A 26205-nucleotide genomic window follows, 5' to 3' on the forward strand; every position below is an offset into this window, starting at 1 on the left:
GAGAAATTAAACTACTTGCGCGTGTCTGTCGATTAAGAACACGACCGACGCGGGTCTACGCGTAAAACGCTATAACCTAGCGGTGAGGATGCAAGACATGTGACTGCGTGATTCGTGAAAGAGGAGGAAATATAAGTTGTAATGGCCGTACCGCTTATAATTTGACGGCATATTATGAAACCTAAAAAATAAATAACAGAGCACACGATTAAAAATGAAATCAATTCGACGTGTCGTCGGGCCGGCGCCAACGCGGAAATAATCTAACTTGGATTTTTCGCGTTCGATGTAGCTACGCGGATTTTGAAATTCGTAGTTAAAATTGGTTCCGTCTTTGCAAAATCAGTTTGACGATTTTCTCTGTTCCTTGGTCACCGCGAGCCGCAAGAATTGCACGCGGTCCGTGAAAATCGGATCGTCGAAACTGGACTGGCGAAAGAAAGAAGAGCGATCATATCGCGCGGACACGCCGATTCGACTCTTGGACGATGGATTTATTAATGTAACCGGTGAAACCCTTTCGAATAATCTTGTTAGGCGATATTGAAGGTTATTAAATATCGGCGCGCTGCACGGTCGACGTGTCGGGACGTTTCGATCGTTCGTGTTCGGCGGAAAGTTTTTCGCGGGGGAACGGATCGCGAGATCCGCGAGAACGAACAGAGAGAAAAAATTGGTCAGCAGCTCGCAGATTGAGGCCACGTGGATTAATGAAGCACGCGGCCGTTCCGAATCGTTTCTACAGATTCACGACGTCGAACGACAAACCCGACCTCGAGGCGTTTTCGCCCGTCTCTCTCTTCCCTTTGGAAACGATCGGCGTCGCGTCGCGTCGGCTCTCACGTGGCGCGCGCGAGACGCTCGCGTTCGATGAAAAATTTTTAAGTAACCTAGCCCGAGGAGAATCGCGGAAACTTTTGACGAAAGATCCGGCCAACTTTCCCGTATTCGAGGCTGTGTCGTGCAATTTTCAACGAGCTCGGGGAACTTTCAGATATTATTATTATTCGAGCACCCTCGAATCGAAGAGGGTCGGAGATAAGGCGATTGATTACAAATGAAAGCGAGCGGCCGGCGAGCATTCGAGCCCCTTCCACCCCTTTCTACTCGGCCCCGGCAATCGCATTACTTTTCTAGAGAAGCGACTAGAACCCACTCGAGGGGCGCAGCTTGGATTCAGAGCATCATCCGCGGAATAAATTTACAAAGGCTCGACCAATTAGTGCTGGAAATGGTAACCGAGAGAGCGAGACGGTCGGACGGGACAAAGCGGCGGGATTCGAGGCCAGAAGATCCCTCTCGTTGTGGAAATACGTTTCCTCCATCGGCACGGGGAGGCGGTAAACTCCTGTGTCTCGTATCGTCGTCGTTGCTCGACCTTCGAATCGAGAGAATAATCCAAAAGCACTGAAAACACTTTTATCACGATCACGCGTTTCACGGAGCACCAAATTTCTCCCGCACGCATAAATTACAAGTCACTGGTCCGACGTTCGCGCGACGTCCGTTGGAGCGATTCCGAGCAACGGTCTCTCGAATTCAAAGGGAGTCGATTAACTCGTTTCGGGACGTGACCGGTGCTCCGTCGAATCCGAAGGACACCAAATTCGAGGAAATTGCACGATTTGCACGGAACCCCCGTGCAAACGATAAAAACTTTATTAAGCGTTGCATTCAAAGTGGATTTGTTTAGACACGCCATCCGACGCGGTTACCACTGTTCGTAGCCGTGGGCTTTCCATTCCCGTTCCTCTTTGTTTCTTTTTTTTTTTTCATTCCGACTTTTTTCTTCGTTTCCCACCGGTCACGTAGCGAGAGCGGTACCCCTCCTCTCGTTTTCTCTCCGAACCCCCTTCGTCACTTTGCCGGCAGTCCGTTTTTGTCGTGGAAAATAAAGGATCAGAAGGCTCGGTGAAAAGCACTTTGCACTCACAAATAACGATCGGACGTCATCGTTGGAATATTAATATGGATACCGGTTCAGGGGCTGGCTTCCGCAGCCAGCGGTGGTTGCAGGCCAACTGGCATGTCAATTGGCTTGTTGCCCAGTTTTATAACTTGGCTCTCGGCCTCCTCTTTCCTCCTCTGTCTCACTCTAATTCTCTTTCCCGCCCCGCCGGTCCGTTATTCTCTACTCTTCGCCTTTTAGCATTGTCTCCGTCTCTTTCCCGACGTTGTGGTCGTCGACGGCCTTACGTCGGAGCGACGCCACCTTCTCCACCGAGGACAAAAACGCCCAACTATCCCCTTTTTGCGATTGTACGAGCGTCGCGCTCGGAGTCGGCTTCAATGACGTTCGAGTAATTAAGAGATGCTCTATTTGAAACTGCTCCTAGGTTCCAGCTACTTTGCACCGTTTTATTATGGGATAATCGTTCGTTAGAAAATGATCCTCAATCGTTCAACACTTTTATGGAAGTCAAAATTGCTCACTGTAGATCCTAACGAAACGGATCCTATGTCTGCTCGTTGTTACACGCGTGTACCTAACCGAGGAAAGTCCTTCCTCCGACCAAAATGTCAAAGGATTAAGCACCAAACCACGCAACACGTTGTTGAACGTCGTCGAATAAATTATTCCCTTTCTGCGAAAAGCAAGCCGACGCGCGAGAAAGGTCGATCGATCGATCCTCGGCATCCCTTAGGGACGGCTAGTCATGCTCCGTCAATGAAGCGGAAGAAAAGTAACGATGCAAGAAAGACGCATGGAGAAACGTTTCACGGACCGGACCGAATCCAGGATAATCTCGAGTAGTAGCGTCGCCTCGTGTTATTGACGGTTAAGACCGCATTGCACGCTACCGGGTGAATAACCATTACGACAACAGTTACGATGCCGGTTACGAGACCTGTAAACGGGATCTTAAGCCGAGAATAGTAACGCTGCTAGATTAGTAACACGAATCTTGTTTGCCAAGGACATCGTCATGCTGCATCCGCGGTTAAATACCATTAATTCCTGACAAACTACACGCACGAACCTTGCACGACACAGCTTCGCGGTCCTACGTGTACTTTTCATCCACCTTCTTCGGTTCGCGGACGTCATAGATTATACTACTAAGCGTAAGCTTGAACCACCCCTGCGAATCCAACTGACCTAAACAGACTCTCGACCCGATTCTCCCTTGTACATAGTCAAAAAAGAAGAAAATTTAAAGATGGGCCAGTACGTATACGACATATGGCAAAAATAAATCCAATCGTTCAGAAAACTTATTTACATGAATTATTGTGCGATTTATAGAATTATATAATACATGCCGTAGGCAGTATTGTGAGAATATTCTGTTTTCTAGAAGTTGGTGTAATATCACCAGACTATACGGAGATAGAAGCTCAGGGAATTATTATTGTGATATTTAGCACCTCGTGTATAAAAATCAATCTTCGGAACATAGCGTTCTACGCAAGTATTGGGATGGAAATGACGAATATTCACAGACTCTTTTATCGATATTGGGCCAAAATAACAATTTATGGAGGAATAATGCGCGTCTAGAAATAATTTTTCGTAAAAATGGACACGATGAGGTGAACGGGGGGATATACATGGTACTCTGTCACCCCTGGGAAAAATTTAAATCGAAGATTCTAAAGGTCAAAATAAGACAAATATTAATAATACTAATTTGTTCATTGAGGCTTCGTTAAGAAGTTATTAATGTTTGTTTAAAGTTCCGTCTGTAGAACGGCAATCTGCAAGTAAACCTTAGATCCAATGTATTCTTTCGGCCCATTTTTCTGGGGCTCTAGAGCTCCATTAATACGCATTGTTTGAATTTTGAATCATTAAAATCCTCCAATCCGTTCAGGAGTTATGATGTTTCAAAGATTTGCATGAAATTTCGAGCAAACATTTCTGGCCAGAAATTATATTTTCGGTGAGGAATTTTTTTCTCGAAAGTGCGTAGGAATTCGGGGGTGTGTCTATTGACCAAAAATGACTGTAATTGACCCCCACATCCAAAAATAATTTTTTTAGAACGATTTGAAAAAATTTTTTTTCGCCAAAAAATTTCAGGGAAACATACCAATGTATGGTCAAACATTAGATTTTCGTTAAGGAATTTTTTTCTTGAAAGTGCGTAGGAATTCGGGGGTGTGTCTATTGACCAAAAATGGTTGGAATTGATCCTTGCAACCAAAAATAATTTTTTTAGAACGATTTGAAAAAATTTTTTTTCGCCGAAAAATTTCAGGGAAACATATCAATGTATAGTCAGACATTAGATTTTCGTTAAGGAATTTTTTTCTCGAAAGTGCGTAGGAATTCGGGGGTGTGTCTATTGACAAAAAATAGTTAAAATTGACCCCTGCAACCAAAAATAATTTTTTTAGAACGATTTGAAATTTTGTAGTTTAATTTTTTAATAACTTTTTAACGAAGCATCAATCAAGAAATTGATATTCTTGATTTTCGTCTTATTACGAGTTGAGAATCTCCCATTAAAATTTTTCCCAGGACTGGTCGAACACCCTGTATGTAAATAAAGATATTGTACGATTCGAGGGAATAGAAACGGACCAAAATCAGCCTAAGACTTTGAAGATTATTAAAGAAGCGTGTTAAAAAGAGACAGGAAACAGAGATATTTAGGTATAATCTTGCCTTACCCATAAATCGATTCCTCAGTTCGTTTGCTAGATTCTAAGAGACAACAGCGAACGAGGAGGTCTCAAACTTACGATTGGCAGTGGACGCGATTCTATTCGACTCTTTTTGCCGCTGCGTGTCCGTGAACCTGCGTATTCGCACGGATTCGATTAAAGGTTTAGCGGATAAGTTGTTTCGTGGTCGCGGATATTCACGGCGCATCGTTCGTGAAAATAGCACGCTCTTCTTTCGAATAGATATTGTATCGTTGAGTGGGTAAAGGGGTGGACGGGAACGTGAGGAGAGGTTCGGAACGCGACGTAGAGAGATTTCGAAGGATCCTCTTACCTGGAGGAACTGCCGACACTGCTTACACTGGCACCGTCAGCTGTTCTCCTTTGCTCCCTGGAGACGTCGTAGTCCGTGATATCGTTTTCGGAAGTGTCAGAGTCGCTCTGCCGCGACGTCGTCGACGGTGGACTGAAATGACAGTCCACCGGAGTTATCACCGTGTCATCGGGCTCCTGATAGTATCTATGCAACGCGAAATTTAGATCTCACGCTAACCGCTCTTCTCTAGCCTTAGGAGAAAAAGAATCGGCCGATCGGATCGCCGATCTCCGGATTTATTTGTTCGCCGGACGAGCGCTCAACGAATTCAGGGTATCCCAAGGCCGTCGACGGATTCCTTCTCCCTAAGCCTAATGTTCGAGAACGAGTGACGCCTACCGCTTATAGCCCCTCTCCAAAGCTCTAGGCCAAATCGCACGTTAGCATTCAGCGGCTAACAAGCGCAGAGAGTGTTCGTCGATGGGCAATCTCTAAATCTTTCCTAGTCTTGTTGTTGCAACAGGCAAATGATTGCGCAACAGCGATCGTGTCTCATACCAAAGCCATAAAGTAACGAAGCGCCCTAATCTACGACCCGAGCCGACAGTGGCATACCTAATGTGCTGGTGTTCCCCGTGGCTGATCAAGGAATGCCACTCCGGTTCCTCGTCCAACCGACTGGTCGCCAGCTCTATCACCACCTCCCCGAGGAAATCGTTCGCGTCGTACTTCCCGTAGTCCCACACCGTGATCTCCAACGCCCTTTTCCTCAGCTCCTGCCTCCTGATCCCGTCGTAGACGAAAGTCTGATCCCACTTCGGGTCGTTCGTGTTTGCCAACGTTTTCGTGCGTCTCTTCGACTTCTCGCTGCATCGACAGTGCGACAAAGAGGTTACGCTACGATACGCTCGCGGAATTGATACGTAAATGGGGCGATACCGCGATCGATGTCGAACATTAACCAAAGAGTTTTCGTCGGGGGCCAACGGTGGGGGACGAACAAGAAAATAAAACTGCACGGTGAAGTTCGAGAACGGCGGAATTGTTGGCAACGCGGCCAAACTCAACGGCTATCTTCCTGGCTCGAGAAACCACTTCTTCGGGAAATGATTCATTTTAAGAGACGACGGCTCTAATCTTCGACGTCGTACTGGCTTGCGTATTTTTCGCGCGCGCATTAAACCGCATACAAGGCGTTAGCGACGATTTCTATAATTGATTTCGCGCGGGGCAAGTAGTAGCGTCCGATTTCGGTCAGACGTTCGCGAATACGTTCGCCTCGTGGGCGTAACACGTTCTATGATGTTATCTTCGGACGAAGAAAAACACGATGACTCGTGTTCTTCTGCGTTTTTCCCTGGCTCGAGACTCAAGAAACACGTCGATAGTTCTTGGCTGGGTCTTTTCCCGCATCGCGTACGATATTGCATGCGCTGTCCTGGACTAGTTTGCTCACCTCTTATCCGGAAGCAGGAAGATCTTGGCGTAGGGGTTTCTAGGTTGGCCGTTGCTCCTGGGCGTGAGTCTCGTCGCGCAGATCAACGTGACGATCAACTGAAGCGCCACAGGATCAAAGCCCACCTGCACCTGCAGATTACCACCGACGTTTGTGTTTCCGATGGTGTGTCGAAAGTGCCTGACGCGTCCCTGAGCGTGCAGATCCGGCGAGCCAGGCGATGTCACTAAAACCGAAGGTTTCTCGCGCCTCGCGTCGTATAACTCTGCAAGTGATCGTTCAGTACCGTCTAGGCTTTAGATTTTCTCGGCTAATTTGGGATCGTTCGGACGGTTGAATGGGCTACGAGGAAAGGGGTGTCATACAGATGCAAAGTGGACGAAACTCTTCGGTGAACAAAGGGGTCACATCGAGGACAAGTAGGTACAAAATTTAGAAAAAAAAACACACACACTCGCGCGCACACATAAATAGGCTTGATGACTGGACATTTTTGGAATTTTTAAGTACAACAGGGGTTTCAAGAATTATTGATTCGAGGAACTTAATGCAAGAAACACATGACAAAATCATCTTTTTTTAAACATTCTGCAACGACTCGAATTGCAGTGATTCGACGATAGGATTCGTTCGACCAACAGGATCTAAATTTTATTCGCGTCTCGATTGTTTTAAGAATTCTACGTGACGATCGAATCACTGCAAGTTTCTCCGGTACGCGTGACTTCCCTTCGTCGCCAAGTGCAATGGAATTTGCGGGCAGATACATCCATTCCTCGGAGGATATCGCAATTCACGTGCAGGATACTCCCGAGCTGCTCAAAGTCAAAAGTAACGCATCACTGTAGATGCATTGAATGCGGGTAGATTAGCGTGGAGGCGATAATACTTCGCGGATGCGTGCGCGTTTAACGCGTACCCCGCTACCTGGGTCGGAAGTGCGATACACATCAGGAGTGTTGCGTTCTCTTCGTTCGGACCCTGAAGGCATTAGTCGTTACACATGAAAAACAAGCCATCTAGCTATCGTCGAATTATGAAAAATACCGCTTTGCATTGTTAATTTTTCCTACTTCTTATACGCATCTTGTTTCCGCTTGCGGGTAGTCGAGGAAAATAAAATAGTTTAAGTATCACTAAAGCTAGTAAGGTAACGCCTGCGATCGTCGTTCAAATATCTTTTTACCAATATTACAAAGACTTTCGACGCGTGGTGTAAGTACCTATAAAGAAAAATAGGTAATCGCAAAATGGCGCACCATACACAAAAGGCGTTAAATGATTGGTCCTTCCAACGTGGAGAAATACGAAACGACACAGATGCGATTAAACGTTCGTACAAAGAGTCACTTGTCTCAAGTTGTTGCTCCCATAAAACTATGTTCGTAAAAATGACGGTGTTAGCGGGGGGTGCATTGGCACTACTGTCTACGTTCTACGGTAACATCGATGGAATACACAAAGCGGGATAACGGTTGTCAAAGTCTTTTGATGTTCGATCGTTCAGCATAGATCTCGATGTTGTGCGTTAAGGCTATGGATATTACTCGGTTCTCTTTAGCAAAAATGGCAAATGATCTTGTTTACCATTTCTCGCATCGCGTATCTCTTCGTGTCCGTCGCAAATAAAAAAAAAGTAAAGCGTGACTGGACGGGAATAATACGATACATAGTCGGACAAGGAGGGAGAGGGAACATCGATTACTTAGGATAGAGATTTAAGAAATTTGAGGCCTACCCCATAGAATACATTTCTTAAGACCTGGAATACGAAAAAGCATATAATCTGTGACAATATAGCGTCGTTTTCAATGGGCTTAACTGTAATTATGTCTACGTATTAATAGAGAGACTCGAAGTTTCTCAAAATTCTTGCAGAAACTATTAGTCGATTTGCAGCAACGTGTTTCGTGATTGCACTGTTTTTGGAGGATACGGTGATTCGCATCTCGCACAATTAGCTCTAAACTTCTCTATTCTACGTGATACTACGTCACGATACGTGTACACAGGAATTCGTTGAACGATGTATTTGCGTTCGCGCGTAATTCATGATAGAAATTGGGTCGGACAGATTCCATCGAGAATAACAAAATTGCGTAGGAGGTTTCGTTTTCGAGAAAATTGAATTTAAGTGCCGATCGTGCAGGCGCGTAGTTAATTAGAGGGTCGACTGAAAATTCGTCGTTCAACGATCACCCCGTACAAGGGGTTACGCATTAAAAGTCAACCAAGAATACGCACCCCTTGAAACAACTACGATACTCGTTCACAGCAAGTCCCATAGCACATCCTAAGTGTTATCTATCGCGAGCGAGTACTCGTAGTACTCGAGGCTCCGCGAAGCACACAGTCTACCATCTCTACTGTCTTCTCTAAACACGTGGTTACGCTTACGCTCCGGGACAGCTTAAACTATCTTTTTAATCCCCGTCAGCGATGGCGGGGTGGTATACACAGACTACAACTCGTATCGGGGGCAAGAAGAGAGACAGAGAAGAAGAGAGAACGGTCGAGAGCAAATCCTGAGAGCGTGTTCGGGGGAGAAACAAGACGAGAAGGAGAGAACGGAGACGAGGGGGAGTAGCGCATAGTCACCTTTGTGATGCGGTTGCTGCGGCCCGGGAATCGTCTCCGGGTGCTTTTGTCTCCACTGGGTCTGCGCAGCGATCCTCCTCGGTGCCATCGGCGTCGAAGGCGTCGGCCCCGCAGGCATCGTCGCCGGCGCCGTCGTCGCGGACAAGTTCCGCGAAACTACTAGCTCCACTTGGGGCTCCTGTCTCGACTCGGCGATGATTTCGCAAACTTCAAGGAAGCTCTTGTTCTGAAGAGACCTCCTGTTCCACTTGATCACCTCGTCACCTGAAATCGTCGAGTGTCCGGTCGGTTCCTATTGGATCGCCTCGGGGACGGGACGCGAGGGATTTATTTACTCCGGACAGGGTGTCTCTCGATGATCGACGCGACTCGGACGACAGTAGTTTCGGTTGGACGTTTTTTTTATGGAGCAAACGGTTCTAAGGAAAAATCCTGACTCGGTCGTTTCTTGCTCCGAGTGATCTGGCTCTTTCTCGACCGTTTAAATTGCTTTTGCAGGCTGTATCGTTCCAAGCAAACTATTTTATTAAATTGCTGCTGCTCTCTTCGATCGCGTACCGATATTCAAAATTCGAAATAATTTTAAAAGTTAAAACGAACACGAATGTAGAGGGGCGCAGAAACGTTATAGAAATTTAGCTATCTAGACGATCGATAGATCTTTCCCGGTAAGCTTGAAATCGCGCGAATTAAAGATTCAAACAATTGATTGCCTTTAGTGAATTCTTATCGACTATAGGGTAGGCGAAGCGTGGAAGGTGACTAACCAGAAGCGATTCTCGTAAAAGGGACAAGGAATATAGAGAAGGCGAGTCCTAGGCATTCGGATCGGGTTAAATTTATCGTCTTACCGGGTCTCAGTCGACCTTCCATGTCGGCCGTACTACCCTTCTTGACCTTCTCGATGACTGCACCCGTAAAGCCATTCTCCAGCAGCTTCCCACCGACGACTTTCAGTCCGAGTATACTACTACTGCTTCCGGAACCAGGCTGTTTTCGCAACACCATATGGCCAATGAGCTTCTGGCCGTCTCTGCTCACTTGCCAGGATAACGGATGCTACGAAGCGCGGAGAGAATGGGTTTTGTTTTCTTTCGTTTCATCATCAAAGCGTCGCGTTCTTGTGAAATGAGGGGAAACACGGTGCCCGCGCGTCGAAATTCAGAAATCGACGCGTCGAGTGCTTCGATTCTCGTTCGAAATACTCGCGAGGCAACGTCGATTTCCAAATTTCCAATGTGGCAAGATCGATCGCTATGCAAGTGGTTCGTAAATAGACTGTGATGTTGATGATTTCATTAGCCGATATCCCTGGAAAAATATCCTGCGCTCTTTCCCTGATTTCGAAACGTTCCTCAAGCAACGCGAACGTTTAGCATCGATTTCGATTACTCGGTCGCAAAATATTTTTCTCGCGGATTACTCCGACGAAAAGGAAAGCTGAAGAGAATGAATCTCTCTAATAGTGTTATTGGCACAGCGGAAGATACTCGAACGATTTCGACAACGACGAATTAATCGTTATGTCGGTAAATTTTGCTGGAACAAAATTGTTAATTGGTTGGAAATGCGCGTTCGAGTATCTTCCAAACGGAAAAAGCGTCCGCTACCATGTGATTCTACTAGTTCTAGGGTGGAAGTATGATAAAATGATCAAGCTTGACAAAGGAGAAAGCTGTCTTACACCTAATGCGTGTCTAAACAGTATGAACAAATCGCTAAATCATGCTCTACACATGCTTTCGACGAGCACACGAGCAAAAAGCAACAATCAGTCCCTTCGAACTCCAAATATCCAAAGTCTCCGTGGTTTTCAGGCATGCAACAACTGCGTGATCATAATCAAGTTGCGTAAAAATCGTGGAAGTGAAGTTTCTCTGTCGAAGAGCGACTCGATTCATCTGGTGGATCTACTTTAGGGAGAGGGGTCGCCTCCTTCCGGTTTCCAGCCAATTGTGTCGATTTGTGGTTACGTTACAAATTCACAGATGCCGTTAAATTGCGTGAAAAACAGATTTTACTGGGAACCTTTCCTTCGATTGCGTTTCGACTTCTCTGTTAGCACTTAAAAGTTTCGCCCACGATAACAATATCGACGTTTCGACCCTGCCCTACGAAAATATTGTCTAACTTCGATATAATTGGCTGCTTCAAGCTCTTATCGGTTTCTTCTATCTGGCGCTCGTTTCCGATTTAATTTTAATTAAGAGAGTCGAACAAGCTCGTGCTACCAGCACGACAAAATTTCCTGTTTTCATTCTACGAAACAGTAATTAAATATTTTAGAAAAAACGAGGTACACGGACCTGTTCGAAACGTCTATTATATGATGGACGCGATTTTTTAGTAAATCGCGATTCCTTTTATTGCAGCTTTCGGAACGCGCAACGTAAACGCTTAGAACTATTCGGCCGAAAAGTTGTTTTCCTCAGCTCGTTCCAGAGCACAGCCAATTACATCCATTTTTCGTCTCCGTGGTATTGCTGAAGTCGCGGATTTATCGAAAAACACCGCAAAACTGATCGACAAGGGCTAACGAGGTCTTCGAGACTCGCCGCTTCGGATATCCTTTGGCCGTGTTCCAATTCGATTAATTATGAACCAGGTATGTCTCTCTTTCGACAACCTGACATCCTTTCGATCCCTTTAATTGAACATTTCGGGTCGGTAGCGGCTCATGAAATCGTCTGGGATTCTATGAACCGGCAATCGACACACGGTCGAGAAAGAAAACGGTACGATTTGACGCATTCGAGCCACGGTATCGTTCCTGAGAACAAGATAATGATCGTATCGTACTTTAATCGAGGGTAAAGTTCAGATAGAAACTGAGAAAAAGGGCACGCTTGAAATTTAAAAGTAAAGCGAGACGGATAGTCTCTCGATGGACTTGTGTTTTGAATTTAACTATAATATATTTTTAAAAACTCAAGTTCCAAGAACAAGGAATTTGTACTATAACATAACAATGAATCGGAAAAAGTAAGATTGACGATCGAAAGAACCGACGACGTGATATTTTGACGAATATTACGTCAGTGTCACTCTAGCGGGTGACATACGTTTGTGGCAAAAGAATAAAGGCAATTTAATTTCCTGCGGTCGCGTGTTCATTATTCTTGATCTTTGTCGCAATTTCGAGCAGCCCGTAACCGATATCGTTTATCAATGAAAGAGTTTCTCGTTGAATCGTTTTTTTCCCCACGCAAGAAAAATTACATTTAATCGTCACTCCAGTCTCTGGCGAAGGGGTCGATCTTGATTTTGTCGAAGGAGGTACATAAGACGATCCGTCGGTAGATAAATTGCTCGATTGCCGTCCGTTTACTCGGACCGAATTTAATCTTGCTTATTTGCCTCGCATAATTGGAACACGGCCTTCCACCGAGTTTCCTGTCTTCCTCCATTTATCGAACGATGATCCGTGACCGGGAAGTGTGGGTTGCGAGATGGGAGAGGGTTGGGGGTAGTTTCGCTGACGCGAGTGCACGCGATTTCGTGACCGTGCGGGTAATCGTTCGTTCCTGTTGAGGGAAAACGATCTCCGGCGAGATCAAGACGCAAGGTAATTGTAGAAACTAAAGGAGAACGATCGAGAGATATTTTCACCCTCGGAATGGGACTCGAAAAGTCGGCCAGCAATACCGATCGCGTTACAGCCGAGATTCGAAGCAACGGCCGAGCATTTTTTCGTCGTTCCAAATTCTATCGATAATAACAGCTTTCTAACTTCTTCGATTCGTATTAATGAATTTAACTTTTTGATTCGTGAAATTTTGTGCAACCAATCCAAGATCTGGGTCATGCTCGTGTGTCGGATTCTTGGTGATTCGACGTAGAATCAGATCCACGGAGGAATCGCGGATCGCATCGCGCGTAATTTTTAAAACCGCCAACGATCTCGTCGGGGAGCAATTTGTGTCCCGGAGATCGCCCTTAATTCTCAAGTTCGCGGAACGTTTGTCAGAAACGAACGATTAATCCGACAAAGTGATCGGGGTCACCGATGTGCTTCCCGGTTACGCGAGCTTGTAACTCACGGACAACTGCTCGTTCCGTTCGACCGATTTCACGAGAATCAGACAGACAGAGGAAAGCGGGGGGGAGTCGTGGAGGGACTCGAAAGAGTAGGTTCGTACGGTGCGGATCGAATTTCGACCGCCGATTTACGAGGTCGTATAATAACAATAACGGATAATCGAACCGTGGTTTGCCCATCGACCGTCCCAACGCCAGTAAATTGACAAATACATCCGCGCAAGGAGACTATCGGAAAAGTAACGTACGAATGGAAGCTGGCCACCCTGACGAACAATGACGGACGATGATGCCAAACGCGCTCTATTTTCACGCGATGGTGCCGAACATTGCACATATTCAGGCTTCCGATACGACTAACGTTTCGTATGGCCCGAGCGTAAAAAGTTCACGGAACGACCGTAATTGAACATTGGTACTTTGAAAGAACAATGTGACACCATCGTAGCAATCGATGGTTGAAAAAATATAATGGTTCCCGTGTGGAACGGTACTCTGTTTCGTTACCGAGCCTTCCTTTGCCTTTCGGATATTTTAACGAAAAACATCCGAGGAGGTTGGAACGGAGAGAACAGAATGCAGCTTACTTTTAACAGTCGCAGAGAACTACGCAACCGAAAGCCATTGTCGCGCGAGAGAAATACATTTTCAATTAGCACGCGACGCTCGCTATTTCGGATCGAAGCGACTCGGTCGAGCGAGGGTCTCGTCAAAAATTTTATTAAACGCGTTCGCACCCTCCCGCCTCTAACCCCTATCGTTTAATAACGTGAAACGATACATTGTTCCGGGCCTCCGCGCGAGATGTATCGTGTGGTGAATGAACAGTGGTAATGTCAGTAGTGAAGGGAAGATGAGAGTCGTGTACCGCAAACGAGAAACCTCCGTGCGAAACCTCTCTCTGTTGAGAAACTTGCGAAGAACGTGAAGATCGGTAACTGAGGGCAAACGCGTTTCTTCGATATCGATGCATCGCGAATAGTTCGATCGAACGAGATCCAACGGCGTCGATATATAGATCCGTCGAGTTTAACGACGATTATCCGTCGCTTCGAAAATATGGAAGCGTTATCCGCGGAGTAACTAAGTTAAGAAAGACGAGAGACAAATGAGAGAGAATGATTTTCGCGAAGAAAACGATGGCGTCCTATTTCTATGTTATTAAATCACGGGACAAAGTCCCGAGACCTTGTCGGCAGTGAGAGAACTCAAGACTCATGCGAATGTGCGATTATCTATGTTGCCAGGAACGCTGCATTTCCGTCGTGTTCGACGAATGCTCTCGCTCCGCGACGCGTGACGGTGGTTAAGACTTAACAAAGAGGTCCGAACTTGCACGTACAACAACAACAACAACCAGATTACAAACTATAGAACTGTGCGTCCGGAGTAAAGTCGTAACGAAAAAGATGGATCCAAGCACGGAAGCCTTCAAGCCCGAAGTTTGAGGATAAATCGAGCAAAAGAGGTTTCTTGATCGCGACATCCACACATAAGGAATGATTAAGAGTGGTAGATCGTTGAAAGTTTCAAATGAGACGCATCGAGACGCGCTGACGACGGGATCTTTCTCTCCCTGAAACTTCGGCTCAACTGGCATTTGACGTGTATTAACTATTAACCCTTTGGTTGCGCGTTGACTTCGATAAAGCGTCTAATAACTACGCGCATGGTACTATGTATATTCGATCGACGACTCTTTAAAACCAGGGATCGAAGGGGTTCAAAAGTAACTATGGATAACTGTTATATAAAGGTCTTGACCGAGTGATTTTGGAATCTATATTGCGAGAGTTTTCAATCCCTGTTTAAAGAGAAAGAACAGAGCACCATCATCCCGTAGTGAAAGTAAGATAAGAAAGTAATCGCGCGTCGGCAACGAAAGGGTTAAATTGAAACGTTTACTAAATACTACGCTAGGTTACATTAACCAATCGGATCAGGCACTAACGGACCAAGGATAGTCCTCTCTCCGCTAAAGCTATGAAAGCAAGGACCAAGGAAGAATAAACCGTATTCCACTTTGGACGACAGACCCGTCGCGATTTAGCGCCAGAAAACTGGGCAGAGCTTGATAGAGAGATAAGCATACTAAAACGCGTGGTTTCCCGGGAGGAAGGACGCTCGCGCGACAGAGACCCCTTTTACTCGATCCACCGCACCGGTTTCCTAATGTCTAATCGAAGCGACTGCCTGGCCGTGCCGCTCGAAACGACTGTGAGCGCAGCACGATGGAACTCTACCCTCTGCGACCTACAAGCAGTTCTCGACGTTTCATCGACCGTAAAATCGAGTAACGGGCCCCCGTACCTTGGGCAGGTCGCCCCTGTTGCTGTCTTCACTGCTCGTGAAGGTGCTAGAGGTGTCTATTCCGGAGTCTTTGGTCGCGCTGTCTTGGCTACCCTGTCGATCGGCCTCCCAAGACCAATCCTCCTGAGGGCCGCCGACATTGGTCCCACCGTCAAATCGCACTGTCTTTTTCCCCCTCCTTTCCGTGAACCTGATGGACACGCCACATACACAGAGATACGAGACGATGTACTGTATGTGTGCCTGCGAGTGACTGTTTGCGTGTACGTGTGCGTATTTGTACCGTGTTCCTTCGTGAGTATCGCCCCCTCCTTCTTCTCGAACGCGTCGCGACGGAGGAGGCTCTTGATCTGCCGCTCGACGATTCTCGATCCCGAGTTTGCCAGGAATGGCGAGTCCACGTCTACGCGTTCGACCGTGCGAGATTATCGAAGATAGTAATCGCGAGAATGAAAGAAACGTGGAAAAATTTAGCTGCCAGGTATCGCCAGAAACTGACAATCCCGGGACTACCGACGCAACCACGAGATGAAAGAAATGAAAAGTAAAAACTAGTAGACGACGACAAAACGCACGATTCGCCAATTTTCAAAACGCACCTCCTACTGTCGCCGCGCCACTCGTCGCCGCTCCTTCGGAAGCTCCGTCTGACGAGAGTGCTCTCCTCTTTTCGCGGCTCTCGCGGTGGATGATGACCGTTATATTCGATGGTCATCGCGCCCGTGTTGTGGTGCCCGTTGTGGGGTCCATTGTGCCTACGTCCACCGCTGGACATTGACATCGGACCTCCCGTATGGTGGTAGTACCCCTTCCCTACAGTAGATCCAAAACGTTTCGTTTCCTCCATTCTCGGCTATCGATTTAAACCGTCACATTCTTAACGCTATCGCTGCCTACGCTCTAATTTTCCACCCATCTTTTACGACGCTCTACGCGATACGTATTACTTTGTTTAGTTTTCGGTCTTTGCCAACACCAACGCGACCCCTATACACTTTGCTTTTTTCTCTTTCCAACGCCCCTGACAAGACGTTACTCGATTTACGTTATCCGCATAAAAATCCACACCCTACGATAACACACTGTTTTATCGCCTTTCCGTAGCTCGAATCTATCGATTCCTACCGTCCATCGTTTCTTTCTCCTCCTATCTCTAAATGTACTGTAGCGGACATTTATTACTCACGGTACGCGTCATATTTTAATTTCCAAACTGTGTACGTGTTGCCTTGGGGAGCTTGCAAAATTATCGAAACTACATTACTGTAGAATTTCAAATTTAAAAGTTTAACATTCCAAGAATTAAACATTCATTTCTTCAGTTATTTTAAATATTTTCGCAAGCTTCCCAGAATAATAGACGCGATTTAAAAATGAAAATGTGACTTGTACGTAAATAAATGATCGCCACTGTACGTACGGTCACTGTATCGCGATATAGCTGCCGAAAACGGGCTAAGACAGCGGTGCAGGCTTGCCCCTCGGGGAAAAGTGTGAGGAACGGTGCTCGAGCGAACCGGGAGCCGTCCAGATTCGCGTCGTACGGCTGCCAGAACGCTGTACCACCGGTATACACGCGTCGATGTGCAGGGTATGTGTCTGCGAGAGAGATAGAGAGAGAGAGACTGTGTTTGTGTGTGTGGGTGGGTGTGGGTGTGTTGTATGTGTGTGTACGTACGTGTGCGTGCACAATAGCGATGCCACCTCTCGAAGGACAACCACCGAGACATCCGGTTCCGGGTCTCGTCGCTTCGAGCTACTTCGAGGAACAACTAGCCGTTTCGGGAGTTTGTCTATTTTGCGTCCGTTCGAGAGAACAGCGACCAACGAAAAGGGATTCTGTACGCTCGGAGAACACGACGGAGTTAAACGCGAAAGAAATTCCTCGACGACTCAATTAACGGAATCGATCGGAGAAACGATACATCGCGCGACTCGGAAACGCAAGCGTACAAGAATTCATGGACACGGGGCAAAAGTTTCGAGGTACCAAACGAGAACACGGGTGGGAAACGCCCACCGTAAAGCGCGCAGCATCGCTGTGGGGGACGTTACGCGTCTTCCAGACGAACATCGAGGTAACGGAATGTGAGAATGTCGGGAGTATCTGGTGAACGATACGTGTACGTGGCGTGGGTGAGGTGTAAACGATATATAGTATACCTGTGCACGATTCGTAGCCGTCCAAAGTAGAACAAATAAAATCTGTTACAGCTCTGCCGACCGATCGCACTTGGCGATCAAGACATTCGTGCGCGCATCCGGTCTCGAAATTTTAACGACTCGACGAGACGAGAACGATACGAATGTATCATCGAGCTTTCGCGCGTTCTTTCGATCGCAGTGGCTTTTTCCGTTAGAAAATCGATCGTGACAGGCTGTCTATCGCCTCCCAAGACCTCGAACAACGACAGGAGACGGGCGTCGAGGTGAAAACGTATCGCGAAAAATCGCAAAGAAACCGCGGATATTTTGTCGAAAGTGACCGGTAAATGCCGCGTAGCCGCGCACATGTCCCAATCGTTCGCTCGTTTTCGGACGTCGTTAGGCCAACCGAAAAACTCCGATCCGGTCGAATAAACTTTTCGAAAAAGCCTTTACTGAATTTTCGGGAAACGCGGTACGGTCTTTTTCCGTCCGTGATACGGTATAATACGCGACCGGTCGGCAGATGACGTACACACACATGCACACGCATACGCAGAGATTTACATATAATATATATTTAGGTAGATATATATATATGTATGCGATCGGTTCATATATATATATATGTATGTATGTATATAGATAGATAGCGGAAAACGAACTGCCGTATTTGCATTTGAGAAAATTAGTAGGTACCGCGAGAAATTGACGATTCATTCTGTCCCCGGCCTTCTCCCTCGAGCTCCTGGAAGTCACCACCATGGACGGCGGTTTTTCCCCTAAAAGGCGATCTCTCTTTAAGTCACACATGTTCCACGATATGCATGGCGTCGCTTATCGCTAGAGTTAAAAACAGAACACGATAAGACCGCTTGAAATGCCTCGCGTACGGTTTTTCACCGGCCGATGGAATCTAAAATTCTCCGCGCGAATATCGAACATGCGGAGAACGCATGTCCTCGAAAGAAATCTCTCGATAAAAGTACCGCTACTTGGATCACAACGGGTATATAGATCGTTCGTAACACTGGGATCATCTATATGCTATGCTCGGTTCGATGCAAACAGAGGGGTTGGGGGTAGGGGAAGGAGTAGAAAAGAAAATGATCACTGCTATGGAAACTGCACTATGTGTAACAATCGAACTCTGTACTAATGGTAATCGCAATATTGCAGGCAGTGTCTGGTGTTCTCGCTACGCGCAAGAAGTAACGTCGTTTCGTAACGATTCCGCCCCGGCTCGAGAATTCGATCTGGGTCGATTCTGGTAAGGAGAATCATCGGTAAAGGAAGGAAAAGGTCCGTCGCCATCGTCTCGTTCGTCGTGCGCGTCGCTGCAAATAAGGCAAACGACGACGCGTCGTAAAACTGGCAAATTGGTCATACGATCGCTACGCGAGACGCGCCGCGTACAGGCATACCTCCCTTAATGCAACCGAATCGGTCATTCTATCTTCCATCATCCTCAAGATATTTCTAGTTTAACGATATTAATATGCCCACGCGTACTTTTGAATAATTTTTCACCCCTCCAGCGAATCGCGTCTCGTTTTAACCACCCCGACGAACGAGGTTGAACATGTTCGGAGATTAAAGCGCGACGATAATCGGTATTCCGCGCGAAAGACGAGAATCCTTTGCATAATCAGCCCGGACGTCGCTACAAAGCATTACGCGCAAAGAAACGTCCATACTGTGAAACGAGCCAGCCGGAGCACGATTCAAAGGGTGCTCAAAGCGCGTCCAAGGTAGGCGGGATAGTCACGCATCCGCGGCTATCCGATCCCGTAAACATGGTATTTTCTGCTAAACGACGCTCTGTCCCGTAATAAATAGAAGGTTGCGCGCGACGAAGTAGCAAGACGACCAGTAATCGAGCGCGAACTTGCCCGGTGCACGGAGGCGGCACGGAGTCTTAATTTAAAAGTTAGATGACACCGACTTACCGCGTATAAATCACTCCGGGATTTTACCACCTCCGTTCGCCCGTCCCCCTAACCTATCTCTGCTACCCCGGCCGTATCTCGTTCGCAAACGACTCGCGTTAAAAAAATCGCTGAATTTACGAGACAGATGTACCCGGCATAGATGCCACCGAGAGACCACCAGCCTTCGCGACAAATAACGAATTCTATGTTTACACATACATTGACTCGGATTATTTTTAGTAAAAGAGAACGGTGAAGGGTTGATCCGTTGAAAAAGGAAGAAAAGGAAAAAACAATCGATGTTTTGTTTGCCGTTGTAAATGTGTATGCCCTCTTAACCGAATTACTTGTTTCGACGACGAACGAGACGAGCAAAGGGTAAAGTTCGAGACACAGAAACCTCGAGATTGAGTTGTCACGGTCCGCGAACGATATCGGCGTTAATACTCGGGTTACTACGAACGTCAGGGATTTTTTATTAGACGACCGGTCGCAGTAAAGTGCCACCGTATCGTCCACGATCCCAACGATATCGTGGTCCGTAACGCCGGCTTATTAAGTATATTAACGGACACGGAGTTTTCTGTGTCGGGGAGATGCGTCGTGACGTCAAGGAGGCACAAGAGAACGAAGGAGGGAGTTTTAATCTACGGGGACGCTCTTCGTGAACGCCCGTCGCTCCTGAAAACGAATTAAAAATCTGTTTAATACAATTTTAGCCTGAACGGAGAAACGATGGGGAGGGGGCCGGGTGGGTGTGGGGGTGTGGGAAAGGTCTTGAGCCGGACGGGAATCGTCAAAGGAGAGGTGATCAAAGACGGAGGCAGCGGGCTCCAATGATAGGCCAAAGCGTGGCCGTGACGATTTATCCTTCGCCTCCCTTCTCCTAGTCCGGCTGGGATCCGGTGGACGTCGCAGCTCGCGCCTCTCTGGAAATCCTCGTTAAGGGATACGCCGCGCGTAACGGACTTACCTCTCCAAACTTCTACAAACTAATGTCTCTCTAGTCACTAATTGTATCGTGTGCATCTACGAATGGGAGCAACAACGCCGTTCGACTGAGCCGGTCACTTTTATCGCGCGACACCGACCCGAACGAGCATCCGATGTACTCGTTCCTCGCTTGATCGACACGCGACCGTTCGTCGCTAATTGCCGCTCTCGATCCTCTTTTGGTCGAAGAAATTCGCTCGAACGCAACTTGCGGCTCGATCGTTTCGTTCCTTGCGCTTATCTCGCGTCAAGATCGTTCTGCCGGGACGGTGCAATCGACTGGACGCGATGCTCTGCAAAATGCTGTGCGTGCATCGCGGATGATTAAACGCATCGATCCGCGTTTAGAATGCTCGTAAAGTTAGTAACGAACGCGACCGGCACGAGGCAACATCGAATGGAAAAATAAAAGAGCCGCGGTGGTGCAGCCGAGACTCGGGCAATCTCTGCATCGATTAGAATTCATTGTATGCCGCAAGAGATGTTCCTTCTCGAGTTCCTTACGAAACATTTTTGGGGAAAGCTTGTTGCGTTAACGGGCAAAGTAACGATCCCCGTTTCGGAGGAAAGGAAAAGCTATCCGAAACGCGATGCGCGTCGACAACGTCCCTAATAAGCACGATCTCCGCATAGCGGCTGGCGTGGCCCGACTATCTGCATCACCGCGTATGCACCAAACGTATAACTGCACTACTGCCGGCGCGAGCGTACGCTAGCGCACGATTTCGAAACGTTGTGTGCAGCCTACGTCCGTGAATGCAGGGAGCAGGTGTGTACGGCAAACCAGCAACGCGTCTGATTATACCGCCGCCCCGTGTTTTCAGGATCTGGCTGTTGGTAACTCCGTAGATGCGTTTTGTAAGCCTTTAAGCTGACCTTGTTCGGGTCGGACCCGAGACAACCGAGAGAATTATTTTACCCGATGTTAACGGTGACTTCTCGACGCGTCGGACTTGCTCCTTTTAAACATCGAGTTGCAAGATTTAAGAATTTTAATATTTAAGAAGTGCACTCCGAGTGATCGTCGAACCTCGACCTCTTCGACATAATTTCAACAGACCGTCATGACACGGTACTGTGGAGGAAACGTCAGGATTCTGTCGTCGTTCTGGCGTATGAAAAGAATTTAAGAAAATTTTATTATCCGAATGAACGCAAAACGGAGCAGGAGCATATGCAATTTATTATATGTAACGTCCAAGATGACAGCTAGACTAAACCGTCGTACGATGAAAAATCGATAGTATGTTCGTAGTCTAAACAGAGCCATCGAGGAGGTTCTGTCGGAAGAAGAGAATCAGTTAAGTGCGTGACGTACGAACGAGCGCATTTATGCAAAACTTAGCTCAATGCCGGAACGTTCGCACCCCGTCGAAATACCCTGCCTCGAAAAGATCCGACTCGAATGAATGGATCGCTGAAAAAAAGAGTGTCGGTTTCGGTCGTCGGTACTTTTTGCTTCTCTATGCCACGAAAATCAGCCCAGAAATAGCGAAGGAGCAGATGTTTGAGCTCGCCCACGTGTTGGTCGCGTGACGTCACGTCGGCTGTGTGGGCGTTGCAAGCGGGAGGCTCGAAAAGGGTGGTAAACGGAGAAACGGAGATAGAATGAGAAAGATGATGCGCGAAACGGGAATACTATACTGGGGAAGAGAGGACGCGCCAAGTACCGTCCACGGAAGAGAAGTTAGCTGGCACGTCTGATCATTTACGGTGCAATCTACTTCCTACAGATCCACCTTCCCGGGTTTATAGGAAGTAGATTATATATGCTATACTTAATCAGACTCGCTAGTCGATTTCATGATAGTCAAGTGTTTCTGGATCCGGGCAATGTTTTCTAAATATTTGGTTAAACGATCTAAACAAAACTAAAGAAAGACTGAAGAACGAAGAAGAGAAATGGAAATGGAATAGACGAGAGAAAAATGAAGAAACGAAATACAGGTGAACGCGAGGATGTAAATGAGAAAGACAGACTCGTGAAACGTAAGAGGAAGACGCGGGTAGCGTAGATGTAAGGGTAGCGAGGGAGAGAAGAGGATACCAAGGATCAATGCAACGACGAGACCAAGAGAGAGAGCAGAACCCGAGAATTCCCGCAGGATGCCTTGCGATATGCCGCGATACACGATCGAGGGGATCCGATCAAGGATTTAACGGCTGTAAGGATAGCTGAAATGCCGATCGGGAGTCCTCGCATCTCTGGCAAAGTCGATACTCGGCAAGAGGATTGAAGAAATTGGAAGAAAACTCCGTCGGCATGATTTTCTCAGCCTACGTTATCGCCCGCGGACGGAAAAACGAGCTTAGCTCCGCGTTTATGTTCCGACATCCGCTCTTTGCGGGAAACTCGATAGCTTCTCGATGGAAACCTGAAATTACAAAAAATATTCGGTAAAGCAAAATTTTACGTTGGTTCGAACGGACCAACGTTGAAAAACTATCGACGTAAAGGGAGTAGATACGAACGAAGAGACACGGATACTAGGGGAACGTTTCTAATCCGCGCGAGCCTCTCTCCTGATGATGCGCACCTCGATGAATCGGTTCACAGTTCGCCGATCTCGTGACTAATCAACTGTGAGCCAGGCACGTACGGTCGTGTATCCGCTCGAAACCGGCTCGAATGCGTCGCGCAAAAGCGACAAGCGACGGTGTCGAGTATTCCCGTGAACACAGGGGAGAACGCGCGGCATAACGACGGGATCCAGCGTCAGTAACCTAAATTTACTCATTAGCCAAGGGATGAACCCCGGGTACTCCTCCCCGCGCGCCGGCGCCGGCGCCTTCGCGATAATGCAGTATCGCTTTTCATCTGCCACTCCATTCGGCCCGATTTGCCTGCGCGGGCTAGACCTACTTTCCTATTTCAAATACTTCACCAACGCGAGCAATCCTCCTGCACCCGCTTCAGCGCGCTCTAACCAGAAATGCATCGCGCGCAATCTGATCCACGCTGCCCGACGAGACGTTTCATACTTTTTAATGTAACAAAACCACCATCTTCGGATTCCTGGCTCTTCGAACGATCGACAAGAACGAATAATATCGCTAGATAGGGCTGTTTTCGCGATCGTTTCGCAAGGTGTCAATGCTCTCCCATCTTAGGCGACAAAGATTCGATAAAAGTTTGGAACCTAGGTTTGTTCGTGTTCCGAAACTCGGTGCCGGTGTGGGTCTTAGACCAAGTTAGAACAAACTCTCCCCGTCGGAGCGGCTGAAGCGTTAATCGCTTTGTAAACACGCGTACGCGGCGACGCGCGAGCTTTTCAGACTGCATGAGCATCGTATCGGTCGATTACACTTTCCTTCGTCGGCTCGCCTGTAAATATCGCGATACAGGTGCACACGTTCTCCGTAAACCAATTATCCGCTGACACGGAAAGCCTGCGCTCTTCTCGTGCAGCGAGTTTCAAGGGCAGAGCTGACCCTCCCGACCAGCTCGGCCTAACGTCTCCGTCGCAGCCGCCGATTCTCCACCAGCAGCTTCTGACGGTAATTCGACGGTGGATTTGACGTTTAACCGCGTCCCAGCTAAATTATACGACCGATGTCGTGGGGATGTGACATTTCGAAAGAGTAACGGGCAATATTGCTGTCAGTGGCGATGAACGTCTAAAGCATCCGAGAGAAAGAGAACTTAAACGCGTCTCTGATACGAGATTGAACGTGCCCTGCCGGTCGTAACATCGAGGTCGCTACCTCGAACTTGGTTTTCTCGCGTATTTCTTCATTCTTCAAACAAGGCACCTCTACAACCATTTTCACGAGTATACAAGATCGAACCGGATCTATAGTTACGCGACAACTTTCGAGAGATCCAAAGAAGCAAATAACAAACACTCTGCCCGTTTTCGGACTCAAACCGAAATGTCACCCCCTTCCCCCCCTCCTATGCACTGTCGTACTCTGTATTTGTCCAAAACATTTACCCAATTCGCGGATCTTATTCGTGTTATCGCCTTGCGACAAATACTCTACGAAAATCTGGACCAAGAAAGAAAATTATTGATTCGGTGCGTTCTAGAGCCGGCTGACGCGAAACTTTTAAAATCGTTACAGGTTCGCATAAATAAAAGAAAAGATACTTACATGGGTAAATAACGATCGGGAGAGCTTCGAAAAGAAGAATCGTGAGGTAGAACCGACGTGAACGACGCGAAGACGATTTGTAACGCGGTCGAGTCGACCGATCGCGTAATTAACCACGATAATATTTGGCTGGTCGATGACCAACTGGCGACGGTCTACGCAAGTATAAAATAAAATAAAAAATCAAACGTGGACTCACCCTTCTCTGACTCGTCAGGCTCGTCGCTAGCACACTCAGGTGTGCTTCGTTCTTCTTCGCTGCTGCTGAAGCTCCTTTGAGGCTGTAGAGCGCCTTGTCCACCCACGGATTTTGGGGGACGCGCGCTCTGCATTTGATGCACCGAATGTTGCTGAGGAGGATGCACTATGGATCGAGGTAGACCTGCTTCTACCGTCGGCTGACCATATGTCATTGTAAAATCCGTATTCTGATCCTGTAAAGCAAAACGGAGTCTGGGATTCAAGGGAGAACAAGTGTACGAGTAGAACCCGTAGCCATTGGGCAGAAGACGTTTCGTTTCGGTCGTTTGCGTACAACACTTTGCACAGTACGGTATTAGTTGTTTGGCGGCTGGAAAGGAGTAAAGAGCAAAAGGTGTAATCGAGAAAACGGGAGGCTCGAATACGCGTGTTAGTTCGTAGAGTCTGCTCGTGAGCTCGTTAATAAGGTTCCCTGGCAGAGCTGTTCATTAAACTCGTGAACATTCGATTCGACTGCAGCGGACGATTGCTCTGGTAGTGAGTGCGAGAGATGGCACGAAAAATGTGCAGGATACTTTGATCTTTGCTAGTGATTTGATTGGAACTAGCTGACTCGATACATGATAATGGTGATTGCATACGGTGACTTCTAATTACAGCACGTAACGAGAACAAAAATTCTACATGATCGAATTCTACGTTTGCGTACTTTGGTCACAAGATAGTAGCAAAATTGGGGTACTACTAATTGTAAGCGACTAAAATTCTACTTCCTTTGGATCGCTAATAGATCGTAAGGTCGATCGAACGAGCAAATAACTAGAACCAGGATAAAGCGGACATCGAAAATCCACCGTTCGTCCCGATAACTTCGTTTCACGGATCTTCCGGAAACTGCTCGTTGAGAGGCCTCGTCGAGCACCGCCTACGCAAGAGTATCGCTCGGCGGCGCTCCTACGCGTTCGCAACACGTACGGAGCGGAGCAGCGTACTTGTTGAATGTTTAATTTCCAAGTCTCTCTCGCAGTATACATATATCCAGCATTAACGTCATCGGATGTTCGAACGAACGAGCCAATCGAGAACCAGTCCTCCTTACCGGGTAGATCGGTCGTTGTCGCTGGTAGTTCTGCTGTTTCATAAGACCGTCGATCTCCCCTCTGTAGAGATTCGGATCATCCTCTGCGTACGCGTCCGGATGCCTCGGCGGTTGCTGCGTTTGATGAGAAGCTACGTGGGGCGACGGCAAGGCTCTCGAATGAGGCGAAACGGACATATCCACTCCGCTATCGTTCATCGACAGCCGACGTACTGGGACCTGAAATCGCCACGAGGAACTTCCATTTGTCGTACGAGAGGTCCCGGGTCTGCTTCATCGCATGTGGGTTGCAATAGTGGGTACAAACAGTGCTATGGTTGCGTTATTGTTTCATCAGCATGGTGGAAATATGCACGCTTGGGTATTCGTAACTCTGGACGATTCACTGTTTGGCAAGATGGCCGGTAGAATT

At 47.3% G+C, this 26205-nt stretch overlaps 1 protein-coding gene across 24 annotated transcripts in view; it reads right to left on the reverse strand.

The window, feature by feature from the left end:
* Rim (Rab3 interacting molecule) overlaps nucleotides 1–26205 on the reverse strand; it is a 67186-nt gene that overhangs the window by 22915 nt on the left and 18066 nt on the right. For 9 of the 24 annotated variants that reach the window (XM_076783309.1, XM_076783321.1, XM_076783324.1 and 6 more), the window contains 12 exons: nucleotides 25794–26012; nucleotides 24693–24927; nucleotides 24494–24517; nucleotides 15929–16142; nucleotides 15330–15519; nucleotides 9833–10040; nucleotides 8982–9245; nucleotides 8122–8169; nucleotides 6384–6648; nucleotides 5543–5794; nucleotides 4946–5131; nucleotides 152–181 (listed from right to left, as the gene is read on the reverse strand). In XM_076783309.1, coding sequence (XP_076639424.1) covers nucleotides 152–181; nucleotides 4946–5131; nucleotides 5543–5794; nucleotides 6384–6648; nucleotides 8122–8169; nucleotides 8982–9245; nucleotides 9833–10040; nucleotides 15330–15519; nucleotides 15929–16142; nucleotides 24494–24517; nucleotides 24693–24927; nucleotides 25794–26012 — 2135 coding nt within the window. Of the gene's footprint in view, nucleotides 1–151; nucleotides 182–4945; nucleotides 5132–5542; nucleotides 5795–6383; nucleotides 6649–8121; nucleotides 8170–8981; nucleotides 9246–9832; nucleotides 10041–15055; nucleotides 15310–15329; nucleotides 15520–15928; nucleotides 16143–18173; nucleotides 18257–24493; nucleotides 24518–24692; nucleotides 24928–25793; nucleotides 26013–26205 lie in introns of those variants that run through there. The other 15 variants (XM_076783325.1, XM_076783327.1, XM_076783310.1 and 12 more) reach the window with 14 other exon arrangements.

This window comes from Colletes latitarsis, chromosome 2 (assembly GCF_051014445.1).
Source record: "Colletes latitarsis isolate SP2378_abdomen chromosome 2, iyColLati1, whole genome shotgun sequence".
Lineage (NCBI taxonomy): Eukaryota > Metazoa > Arthropoda > Insecta > Hymenoptera > Colletidae > Colletes > Colletes latitarsis.